Source organism: Sciurus carolinensis, chromosome 3 (assembly GCF_902686445.1).
Source record: "Sciurus carolinensis chromosome 3, mSciCar1.2, whole genome shotgun sequence".
Taxonomy (NCBI): domain Eukaryota; kingdom Metazoa; phylum Chordata; class Mammalia; order Rodentia; family Sciuridae; genus Sciurus; species Sciurus carolinensis.
The window spans coordinates 158,489,261-158,506,447 of record NC_062215.1 but is presented as its reverse complement, the minus strand read 5'-3'; the positions used below and the strand labels follow the sequence as shown (position 1 = coordinate 158,506,447).

At 33.0% G+C, this 17,187-nt stretch overlaps 1 protein-coding gene across 5 annotated transcripts in view; it reads left to right on the top strand.

Moving 5' to 3' along the window:
• The window catches only part of Erbb4 (erb-b2 receptor tyrosine kinase 4), a 1,062,955-nt gene that overhangs the window by 390,736 nt on the left and 655,032 nt on the right, over positions 1-17,187 (top strand). For all 5 annotated transcript variants that reach the window (XM_047545016.1, XM_047545015.1, XM_047545020.1 and 2 more), the window contains exon 2: positions 8,741-8,892. In XM_047545016.1, coding sequence (XP_047400972.1) covers positions 8,741-8,892 — 152 coding nt within the window. The remainder of the gene's footprint in view (positions 1-8,740; positions 8,893-17,187) is intronic.

Genomic DNA, 17,187 nt, shown 5'->3' with positions numbered 1-17,187 from the left:
ATCTGCTGCACTTCTCCTTACCTCACGTCTGATATTAGGGAACTTCTGACTTGAAGGTGTGTTGCTTATTTTGACATGTCTTTACCAGGAATGAGCAAGTTTGGATGGATAAACCAGGATAGTGGGGAAGACTAAGGCTTCTGTTTACAGTTATGCATGTTTATTACTGCAGATACACAGACCAAGACACAGATGGCGATAAAATGCAGCCCACATTTTGATTGACAGGCCATGTGCCCTGGTATGGGGCTTATTCCATCCTTAAGAAGGGTACTTTACCTAGTGCATTTGTGTAAATGCACTCATTGCCCTTCTATTGTCCTGAGTTACCATGGTGGTGATAATGGTACCATGTTTTCATTCTTGTCTTTCTCATGTTTTCCCATTACTGTTATAGTTTGATTGTCCCTAGAAAGTGTCTATTGCATATAATTAGCCAAGTTAACATTTGCTGATGAAAATAACAGACAAAGGAAGTCTCTCAATGAAAGCAGTGCAAGAGATAGGCCATTGTCTATTTCTTTATGTATTTCTTCATCAATTGCTTAAAAAATCAGCCTTGATATGTGAGCATGGCATCAAACTGACAACATCGACCCTATATATTTTTCTTTTAAATAGTTCTAACAGAAAAAGTCCCATACACTGCCACTTTAATTATAGTGAGTGGCAAAGGTCTCACAGTGATAAGGCATCAGAATCAGGCTGGTTTTGATTACACACAAGGGGATGGTTGAAGGCATGATAATCTAGGGAAGAAAGATGTTTGCTAATGTTTACATACTTAGCTCCCACTGGCATTTCACCAGCTTGCAAGTTTATACTGTCCCTCTTAATCTGAGATAGTGCATCCAGATTCACAGCAAGACCTCAAGGAGAACCAGATGATGGGCCAGATGGCAGATGACTAATTTGGCAAGCCTTGATGAGTGGAAATTGTTTGCTTTAATTGCTTGTCAAGTCCAGTACCTACATTAAAGTTAAGGACCTAGCACTTCCACAGAAAACAAAATACAGCAAAGTAAATTAGAAGGACTTTGTGTGTGTATGTGGAGGGGGCGACTAACATAAAGGTCCACGAGGGGATGATGAGAAGATAGTGGTAAGAGAAATATTACTACATTCAAGTATAGATCATAAAATGTAATTTCTCATCATTAAAGTCTTGCTATTATGTTCTCTACTTTCAACATAGGAATTTTATGAGGTATAAATTAAGAAAAATGCTTAAAAACAGGAAAACATTGAAGAACAGAAAATAAAATTATATATAAACAGTTATAAATCAGTTATTGATATTGTATATAATGCACTGAAAATCATTTGGAATGAATTTTGCTAAGTTAGTATTTGAAATATAAAATGGAAAAAAAAAAACCCTGACATTACAAAGATAACATTTTATATCAGGAAGAAAAGATTAGGGTTGACTACTCAAAACACATGCCATTCAGAGTTAGGTTAAGAATAGGAAATGAGAGAAAGGGGGTATGAAAAATGGTAAAATGAGACAGACATCATTATCCTATGTGCATTTATGATTACACGAATGTTATGAATCTACATGGTGTACAACCATAGTAACCAAGTGATGTACCCCATTTGTGTACAATGAATCAAAGTGCAGTCTGTAAAAAATAAAAAAATAATTAAAAAAATAATTTTATATAATTTTTACATGTATGCTTTTCTGTGATAGTCTCCAATTTTGAAGTTAATCTATTCGTAATTCATTTTAGCAGCTTAAGAATGCTTTAGGGTATTTAAAAATTGTTATATATAAACAAAAGAGGTAAATTAAGGAGTAATTCAATTTCAGATAGACAAGCACAGAGCTGCCCGTATGTCTCTGGACTTGCCTTTTGTCCACCTGTGTAATAGAATGCAATGACTTCCCTAGCTACAACTCTATTAGTGAAGCTGTGACAATGAACATCCTTTTATTTTGGCTCCAGATCATTTAGTAAGTGTTTTAGTCAATTTCACCAGTTTCCATGTGTTATCACTTTGGGAGTCATTAAACAGTGTAAGAAGATAACGATTCAGAGAATACACTATAGGGTCAGCTTTTTTTTCTTTTTTTCTTTTTCTTAGTTACCAATTTTTACACTGAAAAATACATTTTATCTAGTGTTATCTAATATAAATGATTAGGCACACTTCCTGTTTGGGTACTAATGTTTTTTTCTTAAGTATTTTTTATTTTAGTTAGGTAGAATATGAAATTTCTGAAATACAAACCCATTTCAATTACATATTATGCTGGGTCCAATAACATCTAATTAAACTATTTTAAAACAGTGATTAGTGCTTTTTAGTGTTAAAAATACCCAGTACAAATAAATAAGAGGAATAATATCCAGAAGTTTATTAATGTATCATTAAGTGTGCTTCATTCAGCATACAAAAATGGCCTAATATTTGCAAATTACTGTTTATCCTAATAAGTTAAAAATTTTCTCAAAAATGGGGAAAATCCCATGATAAGCTTTTCAAGACTAAATAGAAACTTAGTTAAGTGGGCTTCTGAAATGTATAACATGATAAAAATGTATGCTGAGACAAGGGGTGCAGTTTTGTGAACATTAAGGAAAAGAGAGGAATGACTGTTTTGCCTATGTGTTGAAAGAATCAGAAGTGTTATGCTCACAAAAAATGAGTTAAAAAAAAAAAAAACACTTATTACAAAACTCCACTTTGTAGATATGTATATCTGAGACTCAGAGCAGTAAAGTGACTTGTTCAAGTTCATTTAGCTGTTAAAAATAGAGGAAACACCATTTGATCCTGACTCTGCAGTGGTTCTCAATGACTCCAAATCTATTTATTCAAGGAGTGTTGACTGAGATTTGGCTATGTGACTGACCAAGCAAAGAGCTTGTCTCCTATGGAGCCTGCATTATAATGTGCAAACATAGTAAGAGATAAACCTGAAAATAAATAATGCAACTAAAGATAGCAAAATAACAAAAATAAAGAAGGGAAAGAAGACAGAGCGTATTGTTTGGAACTTGATATCTCTTTTGGATAAGGTTGGAGAGAAGGCTTTTCTGAAAGGGTGACCTTTTCTGAAAGGTTTAAATAAAACTTGAATAGAGGTGTTTTCAGGCTATTTGTTTCTGTAACAGACACAAAGTAGACACAAAGCCAGTATTTTTAACTACCTCTTTTATTTCCCTTCTTATACATTGCCTTTGCCTTCAGCAAGCATAGATCTTTACCTAATGGGGTGACCCATTCCTAAGGGACTGGACCATTAGTAGTCCTGCCTGGACTGGGTTGTTGTAGTTTTCCACCGACCTTTATCAGCACCCTAAGGAGGGATCCCCTGTCTGGTAGACATTTTCTTCCTTACCTACATTGTGGATTAGTAGCAGTTTCCCCCTTTTTAGGATCAATTAGCCCATACAGCCCAGTAACATCCTTCTTTGCCTGGTGATTCAGAGGCAGGAGGGGAACCCACAGTGGCTGGGTGACAGTCTTTACCTCTGGTTCAGTAGAATCATTTTTATGTTTCCTGGTAAAGTACAGTGTATGGGAACATGGTACCTATTTAATAAGGTGGTTGAAGAAAGCTTCTCAGTAAGGGGACATTTGTGCAAAGATAAACACAGACTGTTAAAAGGTATTAGAAACCATGAAGTGTTTGTATTGGAGCAGTGATATGAACAATTCCTGTTTTTAAAAGATCGTCCTCAGGCAGGTACAGTGGTGCATGTCTTTAATCCCAGTGATTTGATCGAAAGTTTAAGGCCAGCCTCAGCAACTTAGTGAGGTCCTACGCAACTTAGAAAGACCCTGTCTCAAAATAAAAAATAAAAAGGACCAGGGATGTGACTCCATGATTAAATGCCCCTGGGTTCAACACCTATACCTACTACTTAAAAAAAAAAAAAAAAATCATCCTTTGTGTGGAAAATGAATTGGGGAAAGTAGAAATTCTTGGAGATCAATTAGGATGTTAGTGCCTAAGTAGAGGGGAGAGAAAAGAGTGGCTTGGATTAAATTTGCAGTGGAAAATGCAAACTTTACCCCATTTGGGTTTATATTCTGAATACATAGCCTGACAAAACTTTCTATCTCTATGTAATAATAATAGGACTCAGTAATGAGTATTGAAATTGTTACTTCTTGCATGTTCTTTAAATATTTTATATTTTCAGGTTCACCACAGCTCTTGATTTTTAAATGCCTGACAATTTGCATCAATATGAAGTATTTTTAATATGTTAATGTTTCTAAAAGAAAAAGTACTTATTTGTATTGAAGAAAAAAAATTGAAGAGGTTTTTTTCACCAGGTTATCAGTTTTTTTGTTTTGTTTTGTTTTGTTTTCCCATTGCTGGAGATCAAACCTAGCACTCAAATATTTTGTATGTGTACAGCTTCTGATCATACACATACAGCATACACATGGTTTATGTATAGTGATCGCTGCTTTCTTTGTATGTGCCTTGTAAAACTACATGAGTCCTTTACAAAAAAATCCAGCAAATATATCTATTTTTTAACCAACAAATATTTTTCCAAGATTCTGGGTTAATAGTGGGTGTTAAATAAATAATTACTTAATTCTTAATTGATATCACATTGTGGGTGTTTTAACTTGAGAGTTAGGTAAAACATGATTTAATTATTTTTTCCCCTCTTATTGTTTCTCCTTTGTCAGCAAATAAAGTTCTGGTTTCATAGCTATAACAGGCCTGGAGGCAAAAATTGATTTCGGTATTAATATGGATATTGTTAACATTTCTTCATTTTGCTATTTTCCCCATGAATCGAATGATTTTGTTAACCAAGTTCTTATATTGCAACAAATTCCTAGTTCTTAATTTTTTTGCTGAGTGAGGATTTAAGTTGTTTACTCACTGTTAGATGTAAATCCTAGGTTCAGGAGAATAAAAGCTCTACGTTTGCAAGTATAGCTACATTTGTGACTGAATCAATACTAAAGAGAATAATTGGTAATTTTATTATAGCCCCACATATAGCTTTACTTCTGGATTTACATTTGGGATGAAAACTCTAGGGAGCATGTGTAAATTCAGGATTTTGTAGGGTTGAACTATTGTAAGCTTGTGGTTTAAGGACTTTATAATAGTGGTTGGCAAAGGGGGCTGAATTTCGTTAGGCTTGTTTTGGCTGGTGAAGAAGATTTTTCAATTCTGTTTTGATAAACAGCTTTGTGAAATCAATGAAACTTGATGGCTTAAGTATTGTCTTGTATACATTGCCTGATTGTAAAATCGATTGACAAATGGAAGTTGTGAGGCATTCAGTGGAGGCCTCATGAAGAGAACTATGAATGATTTTTATGCATCTATCCAAACTAATTCTTTAAAAATCAGGCCTGTCTTCCAAGATAAAAGTTCTGATGAATATACTATTGATTCTAGATAGTCTGAATCAAGCATAAATATAAATGAAAGCCTGATCAAGAAAAAAATATTTCCTAAGTTGAAAAGTATACCATAAAAAGTCAAAAATTACAGTGTTTGGTGAAAAAAGTGTTCTGATTTATCAGATTTTCTGTTCACTGGAGGATCTTAATTTTGTTGAAATATATTTCAAAACATAATTATTCCAATTTTGCATTTTAATAAGGTATACAAAAAACACAGCTGGCCATTTGTTAAACAGTGGAAATTCTTTTTGAATTAAAGGTCATTTTCTGAATACCAGATATAATTATTTTAATATCAATTGAATTAACATTATTTAATTATATATATTTTTCAAAGCACTGTGTTGTATAGCTCAGAAGAAACAGAATAGTTATAAATGCATTACATCTGTCTTCAAAGAGTTTATAGCATTTTGTGGTTATCTTATCTGATTAAGAATAGACAATTGCAACATAGATTAGCATATGTCCATTATGAGAGATTTAAATAAAATTCTAAGTATTTAGATTATACACATATTTGGATTAATTGAACAGTGAGTAATTAAGAACTTAAGGTCAAAAGGATATAACTTATTTAGAGTTTAATCCTTCCTATGGGTAGTACTTTATGGATTAGGACCAATTTCACCATTGTCTTGATGGTAATGATAAAGTGACAATGTCTAACATTAATTATTTGAAAACCCACAGCAGCTTATTTCTCAGCTGTCTTTAGGATGTGTCCCTTTAAAGATGATCCAACATGGTAGTTCAATCTTTAGCCATCCCATCCGCATTCTTGACAGAAGGCTGGAGGCGAACATGATGAAGTAAGGTGGCAAAGTCAGACTTCTACCCTGTTTTAAATAAAGTTCTGAGAAGGTGTCACAGAACGTATACAACCTAGTCTCTTGGTCAAACTTACCTCCAAGGGAGGAGAGAAATATTATCTTTATGTTGGGTGGCCACATGCCAGCTAAAAATTGTAGTCTACTACCATCAAGGAAGAGGAAAGTGATATTGAGATTCTAGAAGTCTTTGCTATATTTCATCCATCATCAGAACTCTACAAAATCTGCTTTTTAAAGGCAGCAAATAATATCCAGCATGGTGTTTGAGGGGCCTGGCGCTCAGGAGAGAGAAAGAGAGGACAGATTGGAGGTGACAAGAGGATAGGACTCTGGAGTGAGGAGCAGTGATTTTTAACACTTATTTAAATGTGGGATTTCAGAGAGAAGAAAGTCTATGTATTGTTTTCCTAGAGCTGTAGTAACAAAGTGCTACACACTAGGTAGCTTAAAGCTGAAGTTTTTTTCTCAGAGTTCTGGATGTTGGAAATCTGAAAGCAAGATTTCAAAAGGGACATATTCTTTGAGATTCTAGGTTGGATTCTTTCCTTTTTCAATTTAACTTTTGGTGGTAGCTTGGAATCTTGGCATTCCTTGGCTTGTAGCTCTATCACTCCACTCTCTGTGGTCACAGGGCTTTGAGAATCTTTACATTCATATGGTATTTTCCTCTTTTGAAAGGACATCAGTCTTATTGAATTTAAAGCTTACCCTAATGCCCTCAACCTAATTATATGTACAAAGACCCTATTTCTAAATATAGTCACTGTATTAGTCAGCTTTCCATTACTATAATAAATACCTGGAATAGCTTATAAAGAAAAAAAGTTGGTTCATGGTTCTAGAAGTTCTAGTCCATAGTTTTTTGACTTTGTTTCTTTTAGGCCTTTGATGAAACAGCACATCATAGGGAATAGTGCATTGCAGGGTGAAAACAGTCATCCAATGGCTAGGGAGCAAAAACCAAAGAGACAGGACTAGGCTGTCATGTCAAAATACCCTCTTTTGGAGATGTTCTCAGTGACCTACAGACTTCCAATTAGTGTTTACCTCTCTTCAAGTTTACGCTGTCTTCCTGTTGCACCATGGACTGGAGAGTGAGCTTTTAACAAATAGATATTGTGGGGGACATTTATCTAAATCTTATTAGTCACATTTATAGATACTGGGATTAACTTCAATGTATCTTTCAGAGGACATAATTCAACTAACAAAAAATAAATTTTACATATGTAGATGAGAAAATTTTGTTTTTGTTTTTATAATGAACTTTAACTGTGGTTAAAAATCTACACTATCCTTTAAGACTTTTGGAATAAGATTTTTGTTATTTTTGATGTGTTTGTTGGAAAATGGGTTTTAAGATAATCTGAATAATTAGGAAATGCCCATTTAGATTTCTTTTCCAGCTTAACAGAAACGAATCCCCTGGAATACTCTAGACATCATGGATTCTCTGTCATTTCTGTGTATAGGACACACAAATTATATGACTTCATTCCTCATCTCTATTTTGAGTGCTTTGAAAATTTACTTGTACTTTGTATCTTGCCTTGAATTTAGTATAATTATGTAACTCACTTAAAATTTAATTTATAATTTAACTTCTCATCCTACTATTATAAAATTTATATTATAAGCTTTTAGTCTGTTGAAGATTAGCATCAGTGCATCAAATGGCAATAAGTTTGTACACGTAAGGATATGAACCAATGAGATGTAACAACTAAAAACCTGACTCTCAAAAGATATCTCACACACACACACACCAAGTAAAAAAAAAAAAACCACCACACATATGTGTATATATATGTGCTCATATATGAACAGATTCAAGACACCCTCCATGAAAGATTGGGGTCATTTATTATCAGTTCATTGTACTTCTGAACATTCATGAATATACAGTGATGATCCAGTTTATAACAATAAAAGTTATATTTTGTTACACATCTTGTTTGTAGTATATACTTAAAATATCTCAGTCTAAATTGCTTAACATGTTTTTAACAAGAGCATTTTGAGGTCTTCCAAAAGCATATTTTAATAATCTAAAAAATTCACTCAGAGCAGTTTATTTCCAAAGACAATAAGTACTATTTTAAAAATATTACTTTAATCTCTTTATTTTGATTTATTTACATAGGTCCTATTACTCTTTTAGAAAATAGAGTAAATCACAAATCCTAAAGAAAACCATGTTTAAATGAAATTAAATATAATTATTTGCTTGGTATGGACACAACAAGTGAGATTTTTCTATCTCCTTGCTTTGTGTTCCTGGAGAACCTGCTCCTTATTACTGTCTTGCTTAGCATATGTAATTTAGGAATATAAATGTGAAGCTAGTTATTAGTGTGAAGGTCTGTGCCTTTTAATGACATTCACAATACTTTGATTTGGGGAATTGGAATTGGCTGTTGTGAACTAGTTTGGAGGAAGACATCAGCATTGTCCATGTCATGTCAAGGTTATGTAACTTTATGTGTAATCTTTTGTCTTTGCAGTGTGTGCAGGAACAGAGAATAAACTGAGCTCCCTCTCTGACCTGGAACAGCAATACCGGGCCTTGCGCAAATACTATGAGAACTGCGAGGTAGTCATGGGCAACCTGGAAATAACCAGCATCGAGCACAACAGGGACCTCTCCTTCCTGCGGGTAAAGCTGTCTTTTTCTTTCTCTTCTCTTCCTTATGAGTCGACAGTGGTGTCATGATGTGTAAAAGGAGACCTGCTGGCTTGGGCCTGGGAGCTATGCTCTCCTGCCTGGCAGGGTTTGTGACTAGGGGAAGAAGATAAGCAATACGGGAGCACACCCAGGAAAAGAACAAGAGTAACAATGACACGATGACTGACACCTTGAGTTAGAGCAGTTACTGCTGCCATGAGATTGATAAAAGATTCTGTCAGGGTGTAGTACATGACATCTTGCAAGTGTGTCTTTTTCTGACAGGCTGAGGGCTAGGAGAGTCAGAGGACCAATCAGATAAGAATTGGTGACTTTAGCCTATCATTTCCTTTTCTGCTCCATTTCTGTCACTTTGGACATTTGAGACTTTTGTATTACCATAAGAAGACTACCGCTGTTACCCAAAGAGGGGAGGGCATTTGCTTTTGAAACCCAACGAATGATTTAAAGTAGAGTCATGGGACTTTGCAAGTACTTACATAGGTCAATGTATGCATGTACATAATCTGTAAATATGAAGTTACCCAGAGACGACCTGTCCTTTTGGAAACTTCTTTGGCCTTCTTTTAACCTTACTCTGTTAAAGAAGCTATTAATGCTAATACCTACAGTTTTGCTTTAACTGGGATAGTTGCAGGAAAAATCTAAAATTCCCAAAGGGACATTGATGAGGTGAGATGGAAATGTTTTTACACAATCAAGAATTTATTATTAAAAAAGAATTATTAAGATGATACATTTTAGATAATATTCCTACTACATGTTTGGTGTTAGTTTCAATAATATTCAATATTTCTCAGGAGTATTGTGTAGTATAAATCAAGATGATAATATTTCCAGTATTGATATGGTAAATTACTTAGTGGATGTTATTTAGAGAACTGTGATAATTTTAATAATTTTTAAAACTAGTAAAAATGATATTTAAACATTTTGAAAGTTAAAAAAAATCTGAAAATGAACAAATCAAAACATAACTTGTAACTTGTGATATCCATTTAAAAATGACTCCTGTATTATGAGGGCTAGTGTACTGAATGAAGATTGATTGGTTGGCAACTCTGATTCTTTAAGTGCCAAACATTTTTAGTAATTATGTTTGTCTAATTATGACATCTTAAAGTTCTCTGAATCCTCCTGAGAAGGAGAGGGGCAGGGGTATTATTCCAAGAAGGGAATATACACAAGCCATTCTAGCTAATACAAAAGAAAATCAATGACACTGAAAAAAAGGGAAACTAATGGAGAAAACTGAATTGTGAATCAGGGAAAAGACGTATTCTATATAGTATGTTTGATTGGAGAAATATGAGAAAATGCAAAAATACAATCTAAAGACCTTTGCTTTTCTTAATGTGTGTGTTTGCTTTGCCTTTTGCATGTACACTTAGATTTCTCAGACAGCCAAAATACTCATTAAGTAAATGACAATCTTAAAATTGAGTAACATGAAAATACTGTTATACTTTTTATAATTTTATTATTCCCATTTTTTATAACTAAAAGGCTAAAGATAATCTTTGGTCAATTTTTAATCTTTATGAAAGTAGCATACTGATGTTGCCGTTGGATATTAAACTTTTTGAGTGACCATTCTGAGCTAAAAAAATATAAGCATTAGAATGAAGCACTGGGCAAGAATAAGTTAAGGAAGACCAAGGTTTTGGCCTGAAACAAAAACTAAGTTGTTTCATCAAATAAGTAATTGCCAATTCCTAAGTAGCATATCTAAAACTTTATATAAACTTTATACTCTAGCTGGCCAAAGTGCTTTATTCTTATAATCCCTGCAGGATAATGGTGAGTTTGAAACAAGCCTGGGCACATAATGAGACCTGCATCAAGTAAAAGATTAACTTTAATATTTTAATAGAATTATTTTCTTTTTTTGCTTGCTGATGACATATTTTTCTTTTATAAAAATATTTTCTAATCATGACATTTATCCATATCAAAAAGGGTGTTGATCCAAGGATACAATAGCAAATAATCTATTGTCCTTGACTTCAATGATCTTGTAGTCTTGTAGAAGATTATAGATGTGTAAAACATAACTAGTATGTATGTGTGTATATGTGTGTGTACATATATATATGTATATATATATATTTAGGTATAATATATGCATGTGTACATATTATATGTATTTTCTATGTATGCATAAGTGTGTATATATATAATGTATTATGTAGTTGCTAAAGCAAATAAGAGAACCCAGAATCATAAAGTATTTTCTTTATTTAATGATAGGCATGCATGTTGGGCAAAGAAAAGAATGACTGAATTCTGAAGGATTTTGGAAAATTTTCATCAAAGTGGTGCTTGAATTGAATCAAGAAAATGAATTAGGAGCTCATGAGGTGGCTGGGTTGGAAGACTAGGACATTCCAATGGGAGTAACTAGGTTAAGACTTAGATTGAAGGACTAAGTCAGAGTTAATAAATGGGTCCTTTGTGTGCATTGTTCCAAGCACTAGGCATTTACATGCAAATAAATCACATGTGGTTTCTGCCCTCAAGGAACCTATAATGCAGTGAGAATAAAGAGAAAGTTTGAAGGTGGACTAAAATATTGCATTGAGGAGACAGTGAGTCTTCACTACAGATAGTTAGGAGATAATAGCATCCAAGGAACAATTTAACATTTGAAGATTAGATGAAATAGTCAAGGGAGGTTGAAAGGAATAAAATGAAGAAGTGGGCAAAGGACAGAACACCCTGGATTCCCTCACTATTTGATACTTGATGAGTTTAGTGTTGCAATAACTCTTCTTACTGAGTCCTGAGAGCAGAAACTGTTTGCCAAAATCTTCATAATACTATACTATTGAAATCCATTATTCCAAATTATACCTTAGAATATGCTAAAAGCTCTCCATTTAATATAAAATTATATTCCTTCTGCAAACCACATTATGACCCATTTGAACTCTTAGTAGCTTTCCTCCAAAACACATAATCTATCCACATTATAGTAAGTAGAACCCATGTAAAGATGTATTTTCCACTATACCATCATTTCCTACATGTTTTGAATTATATCAATGAGTAATAAACTTGCATTAATCTATTCTATGGATCACACAGGTTTATTTATACAACTGTGATTTATTGAACAACTTTTCATAGAGGTTTCACAATTTCCCTTCTCCAAGAATGACCTAAATCTGTCATGTGCTTGGAAAGGCATCCTGGGCAGTGATCTTAAATTTCATTCTGGATTTATTCATTTCTGTGATTCAAATAAATTACTTATGTTTTAAAGGGATTTTCCATCCTTATTTTCATCTCTAACCAGCACAATAGTAGTGTTTTGTCAGTCATTTGTTTCGTTTTGTCAGAAGCCACCCTAAGTTCTATAGATTCATGAAAGATGATTACCCAGATACCCTGTTAACTTACATGCATTCTGTATTGTCCATATTTAGAATAGTACCTAAAATATAGTACGTTAGTATTTATTGAATGGACACATGAGTATTTTGTTTAAATTATGGATCCTGGCTTTATTTGTGGCACACTTTCTAAATGAACATGTGAATCTCTCCTCATAGTCATGTTATTTTATTGTGTCTCTACCAACAGGCCAGGTGTTTGGGAATAAGACAGGCAGGATCAGTCAGAACCTCTTTCCATGAGTGGATTGTAGCCAAGACTCTTCAGTTTCTGTAGAAGTTAGTTTCTTATTCACTTGCATACCAGAACACAGCCTTCTTTTGTCTTGCGGCTTGAATGTCAGAGAGGATGTGCAAACAAGAGAATGGAGCCAGAACTCTGAAACAGACACAAAGAGCTGAAAAAGAGAGCTATTTACCCAAATTACTGATGTGGGAGCCATTCATTTCCAGAGTCTAGTATGCTTCTGAAGACTGGTTGGGCCCAGTCACTCCAGCTATAAAATACTCCTGCAACTTCGTGGTAATTTTATAATAATCTCCTCCTTTTCCCATTAAACTGGATAGGATCGTTTCCTTCTACTGTAACTAAAATGTTCCATCTAGTATACCTCCCAAGATCTCAAGAAAGCAGCAAAAGTGGGCCTTTGAAATTGGACTGAAGATGTATTCCTAAATAAGCCTTTAGAAAATATCTGTAATGATTTAGAGATACCTCTCTGAATCTTTGTTAAATACTCTATGTTTTGTTGAAATACTTTTAAATACATTCTTTTCAAGATGCTTTTATCATAGCAATCTTGATGCTCTTTTAACTCAGTGTTTTTTTTTTTTTGGCAGTCTCGTTATTGTATTTCCTCTTGGGAAAAAAAATATATCTAGTTGACTATGTTAACATTCGACCCCTAAGACACCACATCGTTGACTAGAAAAGGACCCTAAAACTTATTTACTGTGTGCTTTATCGTGACCATAAAGTTAAGGCATGTAATAGAAAGCATCAAGGCTTAAAAATCACAGACTTTGTGCTATTATCTGACACTACTGAACTCTCTAAAACAAGGCAAAATGCAGCATGTAATGGCAATGAGTTATTAGACCTTTACCCTCATTAAAATTCTTGGAGTCTTTTTCTTCTTTGCCACTACATGGGTCTTCTGTGCTATGGCTGGCATTCAATAGCTAGTGCTTCTAGAAAGTTGCCTGACCCATCAGCTTTCTGACCCTTTCATTTCTCTATTTTATATGTCTACTTTAAGCAAATAACTATCAATTGTCAACTTTGTGTAAAACAGTATGATATGCATGTAGTGTTTATATAAGGAGTAATAATACCTACCCTTACGCATGGCTATTGTAGGCAATAATTTTTAATCTATGACTTGATTTTAATTGTAAGTAGATTGCTTTGGAAATAGTGTATGTTAGGATTATGAAATGATAAGTTTAGAAGTTGGTATATGGACATAGTATAGTATCACAAATTCATTGGCTCTCTATATGCTGTATTCCAAAGGCCTTAAAGTTCAATAATTATATATGTCTTCTTTAAAATAAAGAAATGAATTTATTAAGATATATTTTAAAATAACACCATTATATTCTGTTATTGATAGCAAAAGGCAATAACTTTGAGAAAGTCAGAAAATATAGTTTTTAAGGAAAAATGATAAATATGATATCTTTTCTCAGATAATATAGCACAGGTTGTTATGAGTATGTAACAAACTTTTAAAAGCATAATCTGTTTTTATTGCATAATTGACAAAATAAGGTAGGATGTTTTTGACATGTAAAACTTAATATTTTTAAAATATAAAAATGTACAGAAATCATGTAAATATGTAATTCATTTATCTCAAAGGAAAAGTGTCCTGTTCTTAAATTAAAATACAGTCTTTATCTTTTATTTAGCAATGAGCATTTTATAATGCAGTATACATCCTTTCTTATTAGGATGTGTATGGAATTTTTCAGACATGAGGAATATTGCTTTTTTCCCACTCCATAGGACATGAAATTTGCATTGCTTTTCCAGTGCTGGTAAAGGACTGATTCTTTCCCATTCTCTTTCTCATGCCTCTTCCACTTCTGGCTAATGACACACTTTTGCAGGGAGGCAGAGAAAGGTGTAACCTGGAAACTGAAAGATGCTGACTGACTTCCTGGAGTCTGACCTGGAATTCATTAGCATGGTTTTGTTACAATAAAGTCACAAATGATTCTTGGCAATAATGATTTTTGAGTTGCAGCAAGTAACTATGCTTTGACCTGTTCCTTAGCTGTTTTCAGTAAGGGTGGACAACCTGTGAGGCTCAATAAAAAGTTCTGAATTTTTCACCTTTCAGCTTATCTCTAGCTTTAGTGCCAACTTTTCATTGTCCTTTGGCAGTTTACAATGGATGACTAGAATTCATATTTAAACTTAGATAATTTGCACCAACACAACACTTATTTCTTTGGGTAAGAAAGTGATATATTGAATAGTTTGTTTAAATGCAATCTACCATTGCCTGTTAAATACTAGATAGAATGACTTGTGTGGGAGAGATTGCATTGAAGAGATTGATTAGAATTGGGATGAGAAAAGTAGACTTTTAAATCATATATAATTGGAGAGGAAAACACCATTTCAGCGAACCATCTAAAGCATCATAAAGCAGGCCCATACGTATTACCTTCTCACATTTAGCAAAAAGATAAGTATGACATTTTCTGATATAACACAAATATTTAATCAGTGCTCAGATTCTAACTGGACTTTAAAATAAGAGATTATAGTTATGAGTTTGTTTTCCTGAAAATCTTTTAAGATAGAAAAGTAGTATATTTGCAATTCTGTTAAATGATGGACAAGGAAATAAGACTCCCATGTCACATATTTATATTCTTTAGCTATTTATTCATTGAGTGTAGTAGTCTAAATTTTTCTTCCATGTCACTAATCAGGACAGATGATAGGAGAGGACTACAAAGGATCAATATCCAAATGTTTAGAACTCTCCATCATTAGGTTCAAAGATGCTCTGACTTCAAGAAATATCTTGGTCAGGTAAACAAGCATTAGAATAATGGAGAGTACTCTGACTTTTTAAATTTCTTTGTTGGTTTGAATTACATGTAAAACTGCCTTTGTGGTAAATGGAAATATTTGTTGTATCTGAACATATCTGGTGATCTCCTAGCTGAGTGAGATGGAGAATATTGAAAAGGAAGTAGAGAGAATAATATTATAACATGTCAGTTGGGTCAAAGCAGACATTCTGGGTTAAATGGAATTTTCAAAGCTTTGATAGTTTCTGCAAGCTGTTTCTAATATCGTTAAACATAATACATATGCAATTTTGTATGTATGTATTTACAGCTGGCTTTTTAAATTGAAACTTGATTTTGTACTAAATCTAATCATGCAACTTGTATTGCATTTGAAAAAGCTATGCAATTTACACTTGGCTTAGGAAAATATTTTTTTTACTCAGAGGTTAAGTACTGTTCAATCTGAAAATATACATTGAATCAAAATCCTATGTGGAAACTAATTCACAATAAGTGGGGGGATAAGGAAGAATAGAGTTACTTTATATTAGATAGAGTGGTATGAAGTTAGGGGAAGGGGTTTGGGGGAAGGAATGATAGTACAGTGAAACAGTCTTTATTACCTCATGTATGTGTATGACTGCAAGACCAGTGTGTCTATTTATGTAAGAACTGTCAAAATGTGTAAATGCATGCTGTTGTCATGAATAACTAATTAGAACAAATAAAATTAAAAAAATTAAAAAAGATACTGATCCCCTTCAGCAATCCTACAAGATAAATCAAAAGTTAAAAATGACCATATTCTTAATTTGGCAGTTACTTAAGCATATTTTTGAAATTTTATTCTTGACCATTTAAACGAAATATTAAATAAAAATATATTCAAGAGTTTCCTCTATATCTTTAAATGTTAAAAACAAAATAAATAAAACAGTACCTTTAATAATGATACACATTTAACAAAAAACAGGTATTTTAGGGAGTATTAAAAGAAAAGATAGAAGAAACAGATTGCTATTTACAACTCTAATATTTATAAATGCATATGTAAATAAATGTTAGTGACTATTTACATTTAGGTATGTGTAATTGCAAATTAGCCATTTTCTAGGATCAAGAATTAGATTACTAAAAAACATTAACCTTCTGAGGGACTATTATTAAAAATAAAACAACGAAAAATGAGAAATAACTAATTTATTTACAATAAAAATAATCAATAATAAAGGTGCTCTTAAAAAGTTTTGATTTGATTCCCCAAATATCAATGCACTCTACAGATAAAAAAAAAAAAATGCCCTTCTTGCAAATGTACTTAAATTTCAAATGAATTTATTAGGAAAAGTGTTCCTTTATATATAATTCTGAGTCCTGTAATATTTGAATTCAACTTTAAATATGAGTATGATAAATTTACAGGATGATCCTAACCTTAAGTACAGAAGAATCCAAGTAACAAACACATTTTACTGTAGTTCTCAGTGCTCTGTGCTCATGGAAATGGAGTGTATAAAGGTTATTTCTTCACCTCTCTTATTTGTAAGCAGCAAGGTCCTTGGTTCAAAGAGTGAGGACAAATGACATTTAAGTGAGTTTTAAGATTAACAAAAGCATTTTTCCACTGAGCTTTTAGTTCTAAAACCAACCATTGGAATTTAACCAAAATAAAACCTTTTTCAAAATTTACAACTATGTACATTTTTGTTGGCTTTATTTTTCTCTGACTCTTAAAAATTAAACACTTTGTTTCTTTTGAAAGAAAGAGCAGATTTAAACTTGAATAATTTTGTATGAGGCTAAATCAATTTTAAAGGTCTCTCTTTGGTCACCT